This window comes from Ranitomeya variabilis, chromosome 4 (assembly GCF_051348905.1).
Source record: "Ranitomeya variabilis isolate aRanVar5 chromosome 4, aRanVar5.hap1, whole genome shotgun sequence".
Classification (NCBI taxonomy): domain Eukaryota; kingdom Metazoa; phylum Chordata; class Amphibia; order Anura; family Dendrobatidae; genus Ranitomeya; species Ranitomeya variabilis.
The window spans coordinates 695,984,648-696,002,373 of record NC_135235.1 but is presented as its reverse complement, the minus strand read 5'-3'; the positions used below and the strand labels follow the sequence as shown (position 1 = coordinate 696,002,373).

At 43.1% G+C, this 17,726-nt stretch overlaps 1 protein-coding gene across 2 annotated transcripts in view; it reads right to left on the bottom strand.

The window, feature by feature from the left end:
- Positions 1 to 827: 827 nt before the first annotated feature.
- Positions 828 to 17,726, bottom strand: part of LOC143767661 (uncharacterized) — a 43,921-nt gene continuing 27,022 nt past the window's right edge. Inside the window, exon 7 of one of the 2 annotated variants that reach the window (XM_077256124.1) lies at positions 828 to 2,469. In XM_077256124.1, the coding sequence (XP_077112239.1) occupies positions 1,028 to 2,469 (1,442 nt within the window). In that variant the 3' untranslated portion in view covers positions 828 to 1,027. Of the gene's footprint in view, positions 2,473 to 17,726 lie in introns of both variants that reach the window. The other variant, XM_077256125.1, reaches the window with a different exon arrangement.

Sequence of the window (17,726 nt, the reverse complement as noted above, 5' to 3'; positions counted from 1 at the left end):
GGCAATCATCACAGATACACGCACACGTTTGACTACAGAGAATGCAGACAGGCAGACTGTGATAAATTTTAACATGGACTGGATTTTGCCACAGTTTTTAAGCCCTACAGATTACAGCATCCCAACCTATAGTCACTCAAAGCATTCTTTTATGCTACTGGTGATCACGTCCATCCCTTCCCATACAAACCCCTTTCCTTCTTATTACATTTGTATCCAGCTCCTGCTTCTGCCACATGTACCTCCTGGTCAACAAGCTAGAAACAATGTTACATTCATTAATATTTCCCATCAGAGGCACTTGTGATGAGACCTCCTTCCTGCATCAACCATGATACAGCCCCTTTGGGATAATTTTTGGAAACACTATGTGTATGCCGTGTATAGCTATCTGACTATGAAAACTACAGGGGACTCCTGCTGACCCCAAGTTGTCATGCCAATCTATCGGCGACCCGCGATCATGTGACACGGGCGCCAATGGGAGGAGGTAATGACGCGCTTCCTGCGTGAGCATATTAAATGCCACTGTCAGAGTTTGACAGCAGCATTTAACATGTTAACAGCCGTGGGTAGATCGCTATTCCACCCGTGGCTATTAGGGGCACATGTCAGCTGATCAGATCAGCTGTCATGTGTCGGAAAAGGTGCGGGCTCATCACCGGATCCCGCACCAAACAGGGGGAGGCGTCTGATGATGGACTCTGCCCGACATTGGATGTTAAGGGGTTAAATAGACTGTTTATTTGCTGGCTGTGAAGATCCAGTGTTTGTTTATGAGCATAAACAGCCCAAAACTTGTACGACATCATCCTCTAATCTCTGTATGAGTATGAGTGTTTTTATTTTAACGAGGCCAAACATAAGGAATAACAAAGTGTTATCCTAGTAGTGGATAATCTCTTTTAAGAAAATACAATTTTTGGTTAAAACATTTCCAACATTCTGAACATGGAAAAGGCTTCTTCCCTGTGTGACCTTTCAGAGGTTTAGTAAGAGTTGATTTCTATGCAAAACATTTCCCACATTAAGAATATGAAAAAGCCTTCTCCCTTGTGTGAATTCTCTGATGTTTTTTAAGATTTGTTTTCGCAGCAAAACATTTCCCACATTCTGAACATGAAAAAGGCTTCTCCCCTGTGTGGATTCTCTGGTGGCTATCAAGACGTGCTTTCCTGTTAAAACATTTCCCACATTCTAAGCAGCAAAAAGGCTTTTCCCCTGTGTGGGTTCTCTGGTGTATAACAACATCTGATTTCCGACTAAAACATTTCCCACATTCAAAACATAAAAAAGGCTTCTCCCCTGTGTGGGTTCTCTGATGTCTATTAAGAAGACATTTCCGGTTAAAACATTTTCCACATTCTGAACATGAAAAAGGCTTCTCCCCTGTGTGGGTTATCTGATGTTTGACAAGACTTGACTTATTTGTAAAACATTTCTCACATTCTAAACATGGAAAAGGCTTCTCCCCTGTGTGAGTTATCTGATGTTTGACAAGAGTTAACTTATTTATAAAACATTTCCCACATTCTGAACATGAAAAAGGCTTCTCCCCTGTGTGGATTCTCTGGTGGCTATCAAGATGCACTTTCTGACTAAAACATTTCCCACATTCTGAGCAGCAAAAAGGCTTCTTCCCTGTGTGGGTTCTCTGGTGTATAACAACATCTGATTTCCGTTTAAAACATTTCCCACACTTTGAACATAAAAAAGGCTTCTCCACTGTGTGAGTGCTCTGATGGCTATCACGAAGACATTTCCGGCTAAAAGATTTTCCACATTCTGAACATGAAAAAGGCTTCTCCCCTGTGTGGGTTCTTAGGTGTATAACAACACCTGATTTCTGTTTAAAACATTTCCCACATTCTGAACATGAAAAAGGCTTCTCCCCTGTGTGGGTTCTCTGGTGGCTGTCAAGATTCGTTTTCCTGTTAAAATATTTCCCACATTCTGAACATGAAAAAGGCTTCTCCCCTGTGTGTGTTCTTTGGTGTCTAACAAAATCTGATTTCTGGTTAAAACATTTCCCACATTCTGAACATGAAAAAGGCTTCTTCCTTGTGTGGATTCTCAGGTGGCTATCAAGAGGCACTTTCTGGTTAAAACATTTCCCACACTTGGAACGAGAAAAGCTATTCTTCACTGTGTGAATTTTTTGATGTTTAAGAAAAGATTTTTCGAGGGGAAAACTATTTCCATATTCTGAAACCGAAAATGGCTTATTTGCTTTGTGAGAAGTTTGTTTTTGAATGCTTATTTTGTGTCTCCGATTTTCATTAGTAGTCGGTAATGAATTGGAAGACAGGACCTGTTCCAAAGGACCAGATGACAGATCTTTGCTGTGAAGGGATGATGGTATATCTAGGGTAATGGCATTCACTTCAGTTGTATCCTGTGGGATCTTTAGATTATCTGATTTAAAAATTGAAGATGTCAGCTGCCCCTCTGGTCTGCTGGTACAGTCATCTGCTAAGAATAAAACCAATTATTAGTTTTGAATAAAATATCGTTAAATTTTATATTTTTAAACATTTCTACTTAAACTGTCTGAAAAATATCAAGTTAAGCAAAAATATTGAATTATTCAACAAGACAATGACAGTTCTCAGTCTAATAGAAAGCCTCATAGCATGAACTGTTTGTGCATTCTGCCTCCCAAATACCGAATACAAAGCTACCAAACAATGTTATGTAGGTGAAAATAATACCAATAAAATCTTCTATTTAACTCACAAAAAACAAGTTCCCACTCAGGTCCATCATCTGTCAATGGAAAAACAGAAGTGTACACATTATTAGTAGCTCAAAGGCTCTTGAAAAATAACATGGCTTCCATAAACCAATCCAGCAATATCCGCTCTTCCAAAGTCAAATCTCCCCCTCGCTTCTGAGCCTTGCAGTGTGCCCAAACCACATTTACAGTAGCATCCACGTGTTTGACATTACTATAGTGAGAAGAACCCACTTAATTTACGTTGTGTGTACTTCCTGGAGCAATCTGGGCACTATGTGTTGGGTAATAAAATGGCAAAAATGCAATTTTCACTCTCCAACATCCACTGCGTGTTAATATCCGGAAAGTGGCAATGGAGTAAAATTATTCCCTACTTCTAAAGAGTAATTCATTCAGAGTTATAATGTCCAAAATAGTGTCACTTCATGGGAATATCTACTGCTCTACTTTTCAGCACTTTTGTCACATTAGGTCTTCTGCACATAGTGTGTCCCATCTCCTCTGGTATCTGCTCCTGCCAATATTTTCTGTCAGAGCAATTTCAAGAGGAAATATTGGACATTTAAAGAGAACTTTTTATAATAGTGCAGAGGCTGGCTGGCAAATTTTAGCCTGGGGGGCAAGCACACAGCAGTGGCCCATGAGTCGTGGCCCATCCTTAAAGGGGTTGTCAGATTTTATGCTACATGTCTACAGTCACTATGCGTGAATCCTCATATCTTGCGCACTGTTCACTGTGAAGATTCTCTGGTGCCGGCAACAGGTGGTCTTGTGACCGCAACGATGCGATTATATATATATATATATATATATATATATATATATATATATATATATATATATATATATATATATATATATATATATATATTGTGGTGCAGTGACCCACGTTACAGCCAGGGGGCGCTGTGTGTGTGCTTCAAGATGCGCTTGGTGGCATGATGGTGAAGAGAGAAAGTCTGGCAGGATTATAAATGGCCAGTATGTGTGTCGCAGAGGAGGTCACTCTGCGCTGTCAATCTGAATGTAAGTTGGTATGCTGGGACCTGTAGTCCCACGTCTGATTGTGTAGTTCTCATGGGAGATTGGCAGGGCTAGTCATGAGAGATGGGAGGGTCAGACTAGCCACACACACACCCACACTCCCACACACCCACACTCCCACCCTGGGAGTGGTTACAGGTATGTAATGTGACCAGGGTGTGGGTCACATGTGCCTGGGAGGTTCCTGTGTATGGAGCTGTGAGGTTCCTGTGCAAGGTCCTGGACGGTCGGTGTTCTGTCTCCGCCATCTAATTTGTTACCTCCAATTATCTGTTTGCGTAATTTGCAGTTTCTCAGCCAGTATACAGGACTTGATATATTCATACCTTTATTTATCTGAGTGCTTTGGCTCCCTCTAGCGGTCAGAGTTATGTTGACAGTTCTATTTTTCTGTTATGTATTTTTTATGTCTGATAAGCCAAAAACATCACTGCTCTAGAGGAGATCTGCATGGAGGAATGGGCCAACATACCAACAACAGTGTGTGGCAACCTTGTGAAGACTTACAGAAAACGTTTGACCTCTGTCATTGCCAACAAAGGATATTTTACAAAGTATTGAGATGAAATTTTGTTTCTGACCAAATACTTATTTTCCACCATAAAATGCAAATAAAATGATAAAAAAACAGACAATGTGATTTTCTGGATTTTTTTTTCTCAGTTTGTCTCCCATAGTTGAGGTCTACCTATGATGTAAATTACAGACGCCTCTCATCTTTTTAAGTGGTGGAACTTGCACTATTGCTGACTGACTAAATACTTTTTTGCCCCACTGTATATACAGGACAGGTGCTGGGGGCCTGGGCTGCGCGGCTGTTGAAATATATATACACTGCACAGTACCATCACTCCCCTGTATATATACACTGCACAGTACCACTCCTATCCTGTATATATACACTGCACAGTACCACTCCTATCCTGTATATATACACTGCACAGTACCACTCCTCCTGTCCTGTATATATACACTGCACAGTACCACTCGTAACCTGTATATATACACTGCACAGTACCACTCCTCCTGTCCTGTATATATACACTGCACAGTACCACTCCTCCTGTCCTGTATATATACACTGCACAGTACCATTCCTATCCTGTATATATACACTGCACAGTACCACTCCTCCTGTCCTGTATATATACACTGCACAGTACCACTCGTATCCTGTATATATACACTGCACAGTACCACTCCTCCTGTCCTGTATATATACACTGCACAGTACCACTCCTATCCTGTATATACACACTGCACAGCACCACTCCTCCTATCCTGTATATATACACTGCACAGTACCACTCCTCCTGTCCTGTATATATACACTGCACAGTACCACTCCTCCTATCCTGTATATATACACTGCACAGTACCACTCCTCCTGTCCTGTATATATACACTGCACAGTACCACTCCTCCTGTCCTGTATATATACACTGAACAGTACCACTCCTCGTATCCTGTATATATACACTGCACAGTACCCATCTTCTGTCCTGTATATATACACTGCACAGTACCACTCCTCCTGTCCTGTATATATACACTGCACAGTACCACTCCTCCTGTCCTGTATATGTACACTGCACAGTACCACTCCTCCTGTACTGTATATATACACTGCACAGTACCACTCCTCCTGTCCTGTATATATACACTGCACAGTACCACTCCTCCTGTCCTGTATATATACACTGCACAGTACCACTCCTCCTGTCCTGTATATATACACTGCACAGTACCACTCCTCCTGTCCTGTATATATACACTGCACAGTACCACTCCTCCTGTCCTGTATATATACACTGAACAGTACCACTCCTCCTGTCCTGTATATATACACTGCACAGTACCACCCCTCCTGTCCTGTATATATACACTGCACAGTACCACTCCTCCTGTCCTGTATAAATACACTGCACAGCACCACTCCTCCTGTCCTATATATATATACACTGCACAGTACCACTCCTCCTGTCCTGTATATACTGCACAGTACCACTCCTCCTGTCCTATATATATATATATATATATATATACACTGCACAGTACCACTCCTCCTGTCCTGTATATATACATTGCACAGTACCACTCTGTCACGATTCACACCGTGACTGTCACCAATTGTCACGATTCACACCGTGACTGTCAGGATCCCTTAGCCGTGGCCCGCAGTTTGTCACGAAAATCCACAGGGATTCCTGACCACTGCCCACAATATGTCACGGATTGGGGTTACTTTAGACCAACAGACGGCTATCACATGTGCAGGGGGGCTTATCCTCGTTATCCCTCTATTGCCACAATGTGATAAAAAAAACACACACAATGCTATTGACCTCTTAGTTTACAGCAGGGGCTTATTTTAGGTATCCCACTGCTCTTCAATATACCATGAACTGCAGGAATTTGTGTATCCCGCTTACAGTTCCACTTAACACTTGCAGCTCTCTGGCGCCCCCCTTACTCTCAGGTCAGATTAGGTACTGCACCTAGGGTAAGTAGTCGCCAGAAAGGCTGCCTGCTATGTACTCACTATTGGGCGCGCTGCAGCGACGTGATAACTACTCCCACGCAGGCAGGAACAATAATTATCAAGCTGCAGTCGCTGAAGCAACACCCCAAAAGTCTGCACACGGTCGCTGCCACCAGCTCCGATCAAACGGGTCCGGAGCTAACCCAAAACAGTAGCGTAATTTCCCTTCAAAAGACTTAGGGTACGTTTTTAGAGCAGGGAGAAAGGACTGGCATGAAATAATATACCCCACAGAATGTAGGCAGTGCTTTTTATAAAAATATTTTACAAAGATGTTACAAATGAGACAATTGCAAATATGTACAAGGTAATTATGAAAATAAAAGGATTAAAGGAAGAAAAGATAACTCACATGTTCTTAGTTCATATCAGTTCAGGCAAACACCATGCTAGTGGGAGGGGCTCCCAAAAATCCCAATGCATGAGGTACAGCTCTTCAGGTCAGACCCACATGTTCTTCCAGCAACAGACTGACTCCTGGAGTCCGGCCAAAACAGTTATAGCTTAGCTCGGTGACATCACCAAAAAGGCTGGCTATCCCAGACCCTCCTCTCTCTACATTCTGACTAAGTATAAGCTAAATCTTTCTAAGACTTGTAATTCCGCTGCTGAACATATCATAATCGCACCATACCCCTCATTCATCTCGTATCATCGCCGGCATTCCAGTGAGACCAAACATGTCCCACCTGTCACGCACACTGACAGAGAAATCCCTACCTCTGTACCAGATGGAGCTAGAACCCTGTGTTTCGAGGGATGGGTAGATCCTCCGAGTGTGATTATGACGATATATTTTTGTGTTCGTATTTTAAATCGTTTGCCTAATATCTTACAAAAACAGAACAAAGGACTTTCATGATTCTAGAAGGTTCTAGTCCAGTGATAGCTGGACAAGAGCTTACCCGGCAGGAAATGCCGGTCGTAAATACCTTTCTTCAATAAAACGCTCTTCCCCCATGTACATTGGAAAGGCAAGCTCAACTCTGAAGTAAAGGAGAAGGGGGGTTTCTTAGCCCACATCCTGGGCTGACAAGAGAAACTAACCTTATATGATATTTCATACCATATCGTGACAACTCCTCCTGTCCTGTATATATACACTGCACAGTACCACTCCTCCTGTCCTGTATATATACACTGCACAGTACCACTCCTCCTGTCCTGTATATACTGCACAGTACCGCTACTCCTGTCCTGTATATATACACTGCATAGTACCACTCCTCCTGTCCTGTATATACTGCACAGTACCACTCCTCCTGTCCTGTATATATACACTGCACATTACCACTCCTCCTGTCCTGTATATATACACTGCCCAGTACCCCTCCTCCTGTCCTGTATATATACACTGCACAGTACCACTCCTCCTGTCCTGTATATATACACTGCACAGTATCACTCCTCCTGTCCTGTATATATACACGGCACAGTACCACTCCTCCTGTCCTATATATATATATACACGGCACAGTACCACTCCTCCTGTCCTGTATATATACACTGCACAGTACCGCTCCTCCTGACCTGTACATACTGCACAGTACCGCTCCTCCTGTCCTGTATATACTGCACAGTACCACTCCTCCTGTCCTGTATATATACACTGCACAGTACCACTCCTCCTGTCCTATATATATATACACTGCACAGTACCACTCCTCCTGTCCTATATATATACACTGCACAGTACCACTCCTCCTGTCCTGTATATATACACTGCACAGTACCACTCCTCCTGTCCTGTATATATACACTGCACAGTACCACTCCTCCTGTCCTGTATATACTGCACAGTACCACTCCTCCTGTCCTATATATATATATATATATATATATACACTGCACAGTACCACTCCTCCTGTCCTGTATATATACATTGCACAGTACCACTCCTCCTGTCCTGTATATATACACTGCACAGTACCGCTCCTCCTGTCCTGTATATATACACTGCATAGTACCACTCCTACTGTCCTGTATATACTGCACAGTACCACTCCTCCTGTCCTGTATATATACACTGCACAGTACCCCTCCTCCTGTCCTGTATATATACACTGCACAGTACCACTCCTCCTGTCCTGTATATATAGACTGCACAGTATCACTCCTCCTGTTCTGTATATATACACGGCACAGTACCACTCCTCCTGTCCTATATATATATATATACACGGCACAGTACCACTCCTCCTGTCCTGTATACAGTTAGGTCCATATATATTTGGACAGAGACAACATTTTTCTAATTTTGGTTATAGACATTACCACAATGAATTTTAAGCAAAACAGTTCAGATGCAGTTGAAGCTCAGACTTTTAGCTTTCATTTGAAGGTATCCACATTAAAATTGGATGAAGGGTTTAGGAGTTTCAGCTCTTTAACATGTGCCACACTGTTTTTAAAGGGACCAAAAGTAATTGGACAATTGACTCCAAAGGTACCGTCACACTAGGCGATATCGCCAGCGATCCGTGACGTTGCAGCGACCTGGATAGCGATATCGCTGTATTTGACACGCAGCAGCGATCTGGATCCCGCTGTGAAATTGCTGGTCGCTGCTAGAAGGTCTGCACTTTATTTGGTCGCTAGGTCGCCGTGTATCGCCGTGTTTGACAGCAAAAGCAACGATACCAGCGATATTTTACACTGGTAACCAGGGTAAACATCGGGTTACTAAGCGCAGGGCCGCGCTTAGTAACCCGATGTTTACCCTGGTTACCAGCGTAAAAGTTAAAAAAACAAACAGTACATACTCACCAGCGCGTCCCCCAGCCTCTGCTTCCTGACACTGACTGAGCGCCGGCCCTAAACTGAAAGTGAAAGCACAGCGGTGACGTCACCGCTCTGCTGTTAGGGCCGGAGCTCACTGCTCAGTCAGTGTCAGGATGCAGAGGCTGGGGGACGCGCTGGTGAGTATGTGCTGTTTGTTTTTTTAACTTTTACGCTGGTAACCAGGGTAAACATCGGGTTACTAAGCGCGGCCCTGCGCTTAGCAACCCGATGTTTACCCTGGTTACCCGGGGACCTCGGCATCGTTGGTCGCTGGAGAGCGGTCTGTGTGACAGCTCTCCAGCGACCAAACAGCAACGCTGCAGCGATCGGCATCGCTGTCGCTATCGCTGCAGCGTCGCTTAATGTGACGGTACCTCAAGGCTATTTCATGGATAGGTGTGGGCAATCCCTTTGTTATGTAATTCTCAATTACGCAGATAAAAGGCCTGGAGTTGATTTGAGGTGTAGTGCTTGCATTTGGAAGGTTTTGCTGTGAAGTAAACATGTGGTCAAAGGAGCTCTCCGTGCAGGTGAAACAAGCCATCCTTAAGCTGCGAAAACAGAAAAAACCCATCCGAGAAATTGCTACAATATTAGGAGTGGCAAAATCTACAGTTTGGTACATCCTGAGAAAGAAAGAAAGCACTGGTGAACTCATCAATGCAAAAAGACCTGGGCGCCCATGGAAGACAACACTGGTGGATGATCGCAGAATAATCTTCGTGGTGAAGAGAAACCCCTTCACAACAGCCAACCAAGTGAATAACACTCTCCAGGAGGTCGGCGTATCAATATCCAAATCTACCATAAAGAGAAGACTGCATGAAAGTAAATACAGAGGGTTCACTGCACGGTGCAAGCCACTCATAAGTGTCAAGAATAAAAAGGCTAGACTGGACTTTGCTAAAAAACATCTAAAAAAGCCAGCACAGTTCTGGAAGAACATTCTTTGGACAGATGAAACCAAGATCAACCTCTACCAGAATGATGGAAAGAGAAAAGTATGGCGAAGGCTTGGTACAGCTCATGATCCAAAGGATACCACATCATCTGTAAGACACGGCGGAGGCAGTGTGATGGCTTGGGCATGCATGGCTGCCAGTGGCACTGGGTCACTAGTGTTTATTGATGATGTGACACAGGACAGAAACAGCCGAATGAATCCTGAGGTATTCAGAGCCATACTGTGTGCTCAGATCCAGCCAAATGCAGGCAAACTGATTGGTCGTCGTTTCATACTACAGATGGACAATGACCCAAAACATAAAGCCAAAGCAACCCAGGAGATTATTAAAGCAAAGAAGTGGAATATTCTTGAATGGCCAAGTCAGTCACCTGATCTCAACCCAATTGAGCATGCATTTCACTTGTTAAAGACTAAACTTCAGACAGAAAGGCCCACAAACAAACAGCAACTGAAAACCACCGCAGTGAAGGCCTGGCAGAGCATCAAAAAGGAGGAAACACAGCGTCTGGTGATGTCCATGAGTTCAAGACTTCAGGCAGTCATTGCCAACAAAGGGTTTTCAACCAAGTACTAAAAATGAACATTTTATTTTTAATTATTGAATCTGTCCAATTACTTTTGGTCCCTTTAAAAACAGGGTGGCACATGTTAAGGAGCTGAAACTCCTAAACCCTTCATCCAATTTTAATGTGGATACCCTCAAATGAAAGCTGAAAGTCTGAATTTCAACTGCATCTGAATTGTTTTGTTTAAAATTCATTGTGGTAATGTCTATAACCAAAATTAGAAAAATGTTGTCTCTGTCCAAATATATATGGACCTAACTGTATATACACTGCACAGTACCGCTCCTCCTGTCCTGTATATACTGCACAGTACCGCTCCTCCTGTCCTGTATATACTGCACAGTACCACTCCTCCTGTCCTGTATATATACACTGCACAGTACCACTCCTCCTGTCCTGTATATATACACTGCACAGTACCACTCCTCCTGTCCTGTATATATACACTGCACAGTACCACTCCTCCTGTCCTGTATATACTGCACAGTACCACTCCTCCTGTCCTGTATATATACACTGCACAGTACCACTCCTCCTGTCCTGTATATACTGCACAGTACCACTCCTCCTGTCCTGTATATATACACTGCACAGTACCACTCCTCCTGTCCTGTATATATACACTGCACAGTACCACTCCTCCAGTCCTGTATATACTGCACAGTACCACTCCTCCTGTCCTGTATATATACACTGCACAGTACCACTCCTCCTGTCCTGTATATATACACTGCACAGTACCACTCCTCCTGTCCTGTATACACTGCACAGTACCACTCCTCCTGTCCTGTATATATACACTGCACAGTACCGCTCCTCTTGTCCTGTATATATACACTGCACAGTACCACTCCTCCTGTCCTGTATACATACACTGCACAGTACCACTCCTCCTGTCCTGTATATACACACTGCACAGTACCACTCCTCCTGTCCTGTATATATACACTGCACAGTACCACTCCTCCTGTCCTGTATATACTGCACAGTACCACTCCTCCTGTCCTGTATATATACACTGCACAGTACCACTCCTCCTGTCCTGTATATATACACTGCACAGTACCACTCCTCCTGTCCTGTATATATACACTGAAGAATTTGCAATAGCTATCACTCATGTAAGAAGTGAAATCTGGCATTGTACTATACCTATATTTCTCTGCTGTATCTGGGCATCATGAATCGTGGTATGTGTTAAAGGGGGGGGTCCACTGAGACTCTTTCGCCCGGGGCCCTCAAAAACCTGGAGCCGGCCCTGTCCATAACACCTCGTCCACCACACAGTTTCTCAACAGAACAGGACACTGCCTCACTAACCAATGAACAATGCTTTACTAATACCATCATAATGTGCCTCAGCAAAACCTACAGTGTCTGAACAGTACTAGACACACATATCCATATGTACATGCAAGGTCGTAAAGTATGTGTGTGTGTATATACACACACACACACACACACACACACACACACACACACACACACACACACACACACACACACACGTAGGGAGACAGATGGTCTTATCAGTGGTGTTCTGCTGCCCGGGTTACAGTTCTCAGTCCAGTGCAGGATTCTGCTCTGCGGTCGGTCACTCTCTCTGTCCAAGGCCGGACTGAGACAAAAAAGCAGCCTTGCCACACAAATCCCACCAGCACACATACTATAACATGTCCTACCCCTGATCAGTGGATTTTTATTTACCGTCTATAAAATATTCATTATGTAAACTAAGGGGCAGGTCGGTGAGGGAGCAGTGACCTATCAGCAGTCTGCATTATGAATACCTAATCAGAGCACCACAAGAAGACCCCCCACAGGCCGCCCCAAAGTACGAGCATGTCATTAACACAAAACTGAAAATAAAGATCAATCAACAACCACATGACGGATTTCATCACCAGGTATCATTGTAATCAGTATAACGGCGCCAAGCTGACACTGTCTGTAGGTTACTGTGCACAATCCTGCTGACAGGGGCACTTTAACCCCTTCACCCCCAAGGGTGGTTTGCACGTTAATGACCGGGCCAATTTTTACAATTCTGACCACTGTCCCTTTATGAGGTTATAACTCTGGAACGCTTCAACGGATCTTGGCGATTCTGACATTGTTTTCTCATGACATATTGTACTTCATGATAGTGGTAAAATTTCTTTGATATTACCTGCGTTTATTTGCAAAAAAAATGGAAATTTGGCGAAAATTTTTAAAATTTTGCAATTTTCCAACTTTGAATTTTTATGCCCTTAAATCACAGAGATATGTCACACAAAATACTTAATAAGTAACATTTCCCACATGTCTACTTTACATCAGCACAATTTTGGAACCAACATTTTTTTTTTGTTAGGGAGTTATAAGGGTTAAAAGTTGACCAGCAATTTCTCATTTTTACAACACCATTTTTTTTAGGGACCACATCTCATTTGAAGTCATTTTGAGGGGTCTATATGATAGAAAATACCCATGTGTGACACCATTCTAAAAACTGCACCCCTCAAGGTGCTCAAAATCATATTCAAGAAGTTTATTAACCCTTCTGGTGCTTCACAGGAATTTTTGGAATGTTTAAATAAAAATGAACATTTAACATTTTTTCACAAAAAATTTACTTCAGCTCCAATTTGTTTTATTTTACCAAGGGTAACAGGAGAAAATGGACCCCAAAAGTTGTTGTACAATTTGTCTTGAGTACGCCGATACCCGATATGTGGGGGTAAACCACTGTTTGGGCGCATGACAGAGCTCAGAAGCGAAGGAGCGCCATTTGACTTTTCAATGCAAAATTGACTGGAATTGAGATGGGACGCCATGTTGCGTTTGGGGAGCCCCTGATGTGCCTAAACATTGAAATCCCCCACAAGTGACACCATTTTGGAAAGTAGACCCCCTAAGGAACTTATCTAGAGGTGTGGTGAGCACTTTGACCCACCAAGTACTTCACAGAAGTTTATAATGCAGAACCGTAAAAATAAAAAATCATATTTTTTCACAAGAATTATTTTTCGCCCCCAATTTTTTATTTTCCCAAGGGTAAGAGAAGAAATTGGACAATTTGTCCTGAGTACGCTGATGCCCCATATGTGGCGATAAACCACTGTTTGGGCGCATGGGAGAGCTCGGAAGGGAAGTAGCACCGTTTGACTTTTCAATGCAAAATTGACAGGAATTGAGATGGGACGCCATGTTGCGTTTGGAGAGCCACTGATGTGCCTAAACATTGAAACCCCCCACAAGTGACACCATTTTGGAAAGTAGACCCCCTAAGGAACTTATCTAGATGTGTTTTGAGCGCTTTGACCCACCAAGGGCTTCACAGAAGTTAATAATGCAGAGCCGTAAAAATAAAACAAACATTTTTTCTCACAAAAATTATTTTTTTAGCCCCCAGTTTTGTATTTTCCCGAGGGTAGCAGGAGAAATTGGACCCCAAAATCTGTTGTCCAAGTTGTCCTGAGTGCGATGATATACCATATGAGGGGAGAACCACTGTTTGGGCGCATGGGAGGGCTCGGAAAGGAAGGAGCGCCATTTGGAATGCAGACTTAGATGGAATGGTCTGCAGGCGTCACATTGCGTTTGCAGAGCCCCTAATGTACCTAAACAGTAGAAACCCCCACAAGTGACACCATGTTGGAAAGTGGATCCCCTAAGGAACTTATCTAGATGTGTGGTGAGCGCTTTGACCCACCAAGGGCTTCACAGAAGTTTATAATGCAGAACCGTAAAAATAAAACAAAAATTTTTTCCCACAAAAATTATTTTTCAGCCCCCAGTTTTGTATTTTCCCGATGGTAACAGGAGAAATTGGACCCCAAAAGTTGTTGTCCAATTTGTCCTGAGTGCGCTGATACCCCATATGTGGGGGGAACCACCGTTTGGATGCATGGGAGGGCTCGGAAGGGAAGGAGCGCCATTTGGAATGCAGACTTAGATGGAATGGTCTGCAGGCGTCACATTGCGTTTGCAGAGCCCCTAATGTACCTAAACAGTAGAAGCCCCGCACAAGTGACCCCATTTTGGAAACTAGACCCCCCAAGGAACTTATCTAGATGTGTTGTAAGAACTTTGAACCCCCAAGTGTTTCACTACAATTTATAACGCAGAGCCGTGAAAATAAAAAATCTTTTTTTTTTCCCACAAAAATTATTTTTTAGCCCCCAGTTTTGTATTTTCCCAGGGGTAACAGGAGAAATTGGACCCCAAAGGTTGTTGTCCTATTTGTCCTGAGTACGCTGATACCCCATATGTTGGGGTAAACCCCTGTTTGGGCACACGGGAGAGCTCGGAAGGGAAGGAGCACTGTTTTACTTTTTCAACGCAGAATTGGCTGGAATTGAGATCGGACGCCATGTCGCGTTTGGAGAGCCCCTGATGTGCCGAAACAGTGGAAACCCCCCAATTATAACTGAAACCCTAATCCAAACACACCCCTAACCCTAATCCCAACAGTAACCCTAACCACTCCTCTAACCCAGACACACCCCTAACCCTAATCCCAACCCTATTCCCAACGGTAAATGTAATCTAAACCCTAACCGTAACTTTAGCCCCAACCCTAACCCTAACTTTAGCCCCAACCCTAACTGTAGCCTTAACCCTAGCCCCAACCCTAGCCCTAACCCTAGCCCTAATGGGAAAATGGAAATAAATACATTTTTTTTATTTTTCCCTAACTAAGGGGGTGATGAAGGGGGGTTTGATTTACTTTTATAGCGAGTTTTTTAGCGGATTTTTATGATTGGCAGCTGTCACACACTGAAAGACGCTTTTTATTGCAAAAAATATTTTTTGCGTTACCACATTTTGAGAGCTATAAATTTTCCATATTTTGGTCCACAGAGTCATGTGAGGTCTTGTTTTTTGCGGGACGAGTTGACGTTTTTATTGGTAACATTTTTGGGCACGTCACATTTTTTGATCGCTTTTTGTTCCGATTTTTGTGAGGCAGAATGACCAAAAACCAGCTATTCATGAATTTCTTTTGGGGGAGGCGTTTATACCGTTCCGCGTTTGGTAAAATTGATAAAGCAGTTTTATTCTTCGGGTCAGTACGATTACAGCGATATCTCATTTATATTATTTTTTTATGTTTTGGCGCTTTTATACGATAAAAACTATTTTATGGAAAAAATTATTATTTTTGCATCGCTTTATTCTCAGGACTATAACTTTTTTATTTTTTTGCTGATGATGCTGTATGGAGGCTCGTTATTTGCGGGACAAGATGACGCTTTCAGCGGTACCATGGTTATTTATATTTGTCTTTTTGATCGCGTGTTATTCCACTTTTTGTTCGGCGGTATGATAATAAAGCTTGTTTTTTGCCTCGTTTTTTTTTTTTCTTTCTTACGGTGTTTACTGAAGGGGTTAACTAGTGGGCCAGTTTTATAGGTCGGGTCGTTACGGACGCGGCGATACTAAATATGTGTACTTTTATTGTTTTGTTTTTTTTTTATTTAGGTAAAGAAATGTATTTATGGGAATAATATATATATTTTTTTTCATTATTTTGGAATATTTTTTTTTATTTTTTTTTTTACACATTTGGAATTTTTTTTTTTTACTTTTTTACTTTGCCCCAGGGGGGGACAATACAGATCGGTGATCTGCTAGTTTGCATAGCACTCTGACAGATCACCGATCTGAGAGAAGTGCAGGCTGCTTCACAGTGCCTGCTCTGAGCAGGCTTCTGTGAAGCCACCTCCCTCCCTGCAGGACCCGGATCCGCGGCCATCTTGGATCCGGGTCTGGAGCAGGCAGGGAGGGAGGTAAGACCCTCGCAGCAACGCGATCACATCGCGTTGCTGCGGGGGGCTCAGGGATCATGTTTGATCGCGGTGTGCCGGGGGTTAATGTGCCGGGGGCGGTCCGTGACCGCTCCTGGCACATAGTGCCGGATGTCAGCTGCGATAGTCAGCTGACACCCGGCCGCGATCGGCCGCGCTCCCCCCGTGAGCGCGGCTGATCGGCTATGACGTACTATCCCGTCGAGGGTCAGATAGGCCCAGGTCACCTCGACGGGATAGTACGTCTAAGGTCACAGAGGGGTTAATTATGCCATTTATGTCACAAGGGATACGCCGGGGCCGACAACTATACACCACGCTAGTTCCGGAGGGGCCGACCACTATTCACCACGCAGGATACGCCGGGCCAATCACTATTTGCTACACTGGATACGCCGGGGCCGATAAATATCCGCCATACAGGGTACTCTGGGACTGATATATATATATATATATATATACACACACATTACAAGTTTGATATTTCAAAGTGAAATTATGGGCTGTTCACACACTCACACACATGCAGGCTCAAAGACAGAAAAAACACGCACACATGCACGCTCACACACTTGAAAAAACACATACACATATGAGAAAAACACACATACACCCAGGAAAACACACACACCCAGGAAAACACAAACACAGTGCCATAACTACAAAATGATGGGCCCCGATACGAACTTTAAAATGGGCCCCCCCACCATGCCAAAATATTTTCCACCCAAATTCACATTTTCCCTATTCATTTTGCACATTACAGCTTTATTGCAAAGTTGTATAGTGTGACCTCAGTGACTCCCCCGGAAGAAGGCACACAAGCCGAAATGCGCGTAGGGGCAGTGGCACCACAGGTCTAAGGTAATTATGTTGGATTATATGGCTTAGTTTCCCTTCCTGACCCTCACAATTTTGGTTACTGGATGTTATTTACCAGTATACTTATACACCTTGTCTGACCAATATAAATGTGGCTACATATGTTAGTTATGTTTGTGGTAGGGTGCTGGCACTATTGATTATATGAATTTGCCTTTGACCTGTGGTTCCATTCTGTAGAATTTTCCATCTTGGTATCCCGCATGTTGTTATGATTTATGAGATTTTCTATTTATGTCTTTAATAAATTGATTGTTTTATGGTTTGAATCCCTTAGTGCATTTTTTCTTATGGGTTCATTTTATTGCAAAGTTGTATAGTGTGACCTCAGTGGCGTAACTATGCTCTGCCCCATCCTGGTATATATTTGTCCCCCATACTGCCGTTATGTAATGTATAAAAGAAAATAAAC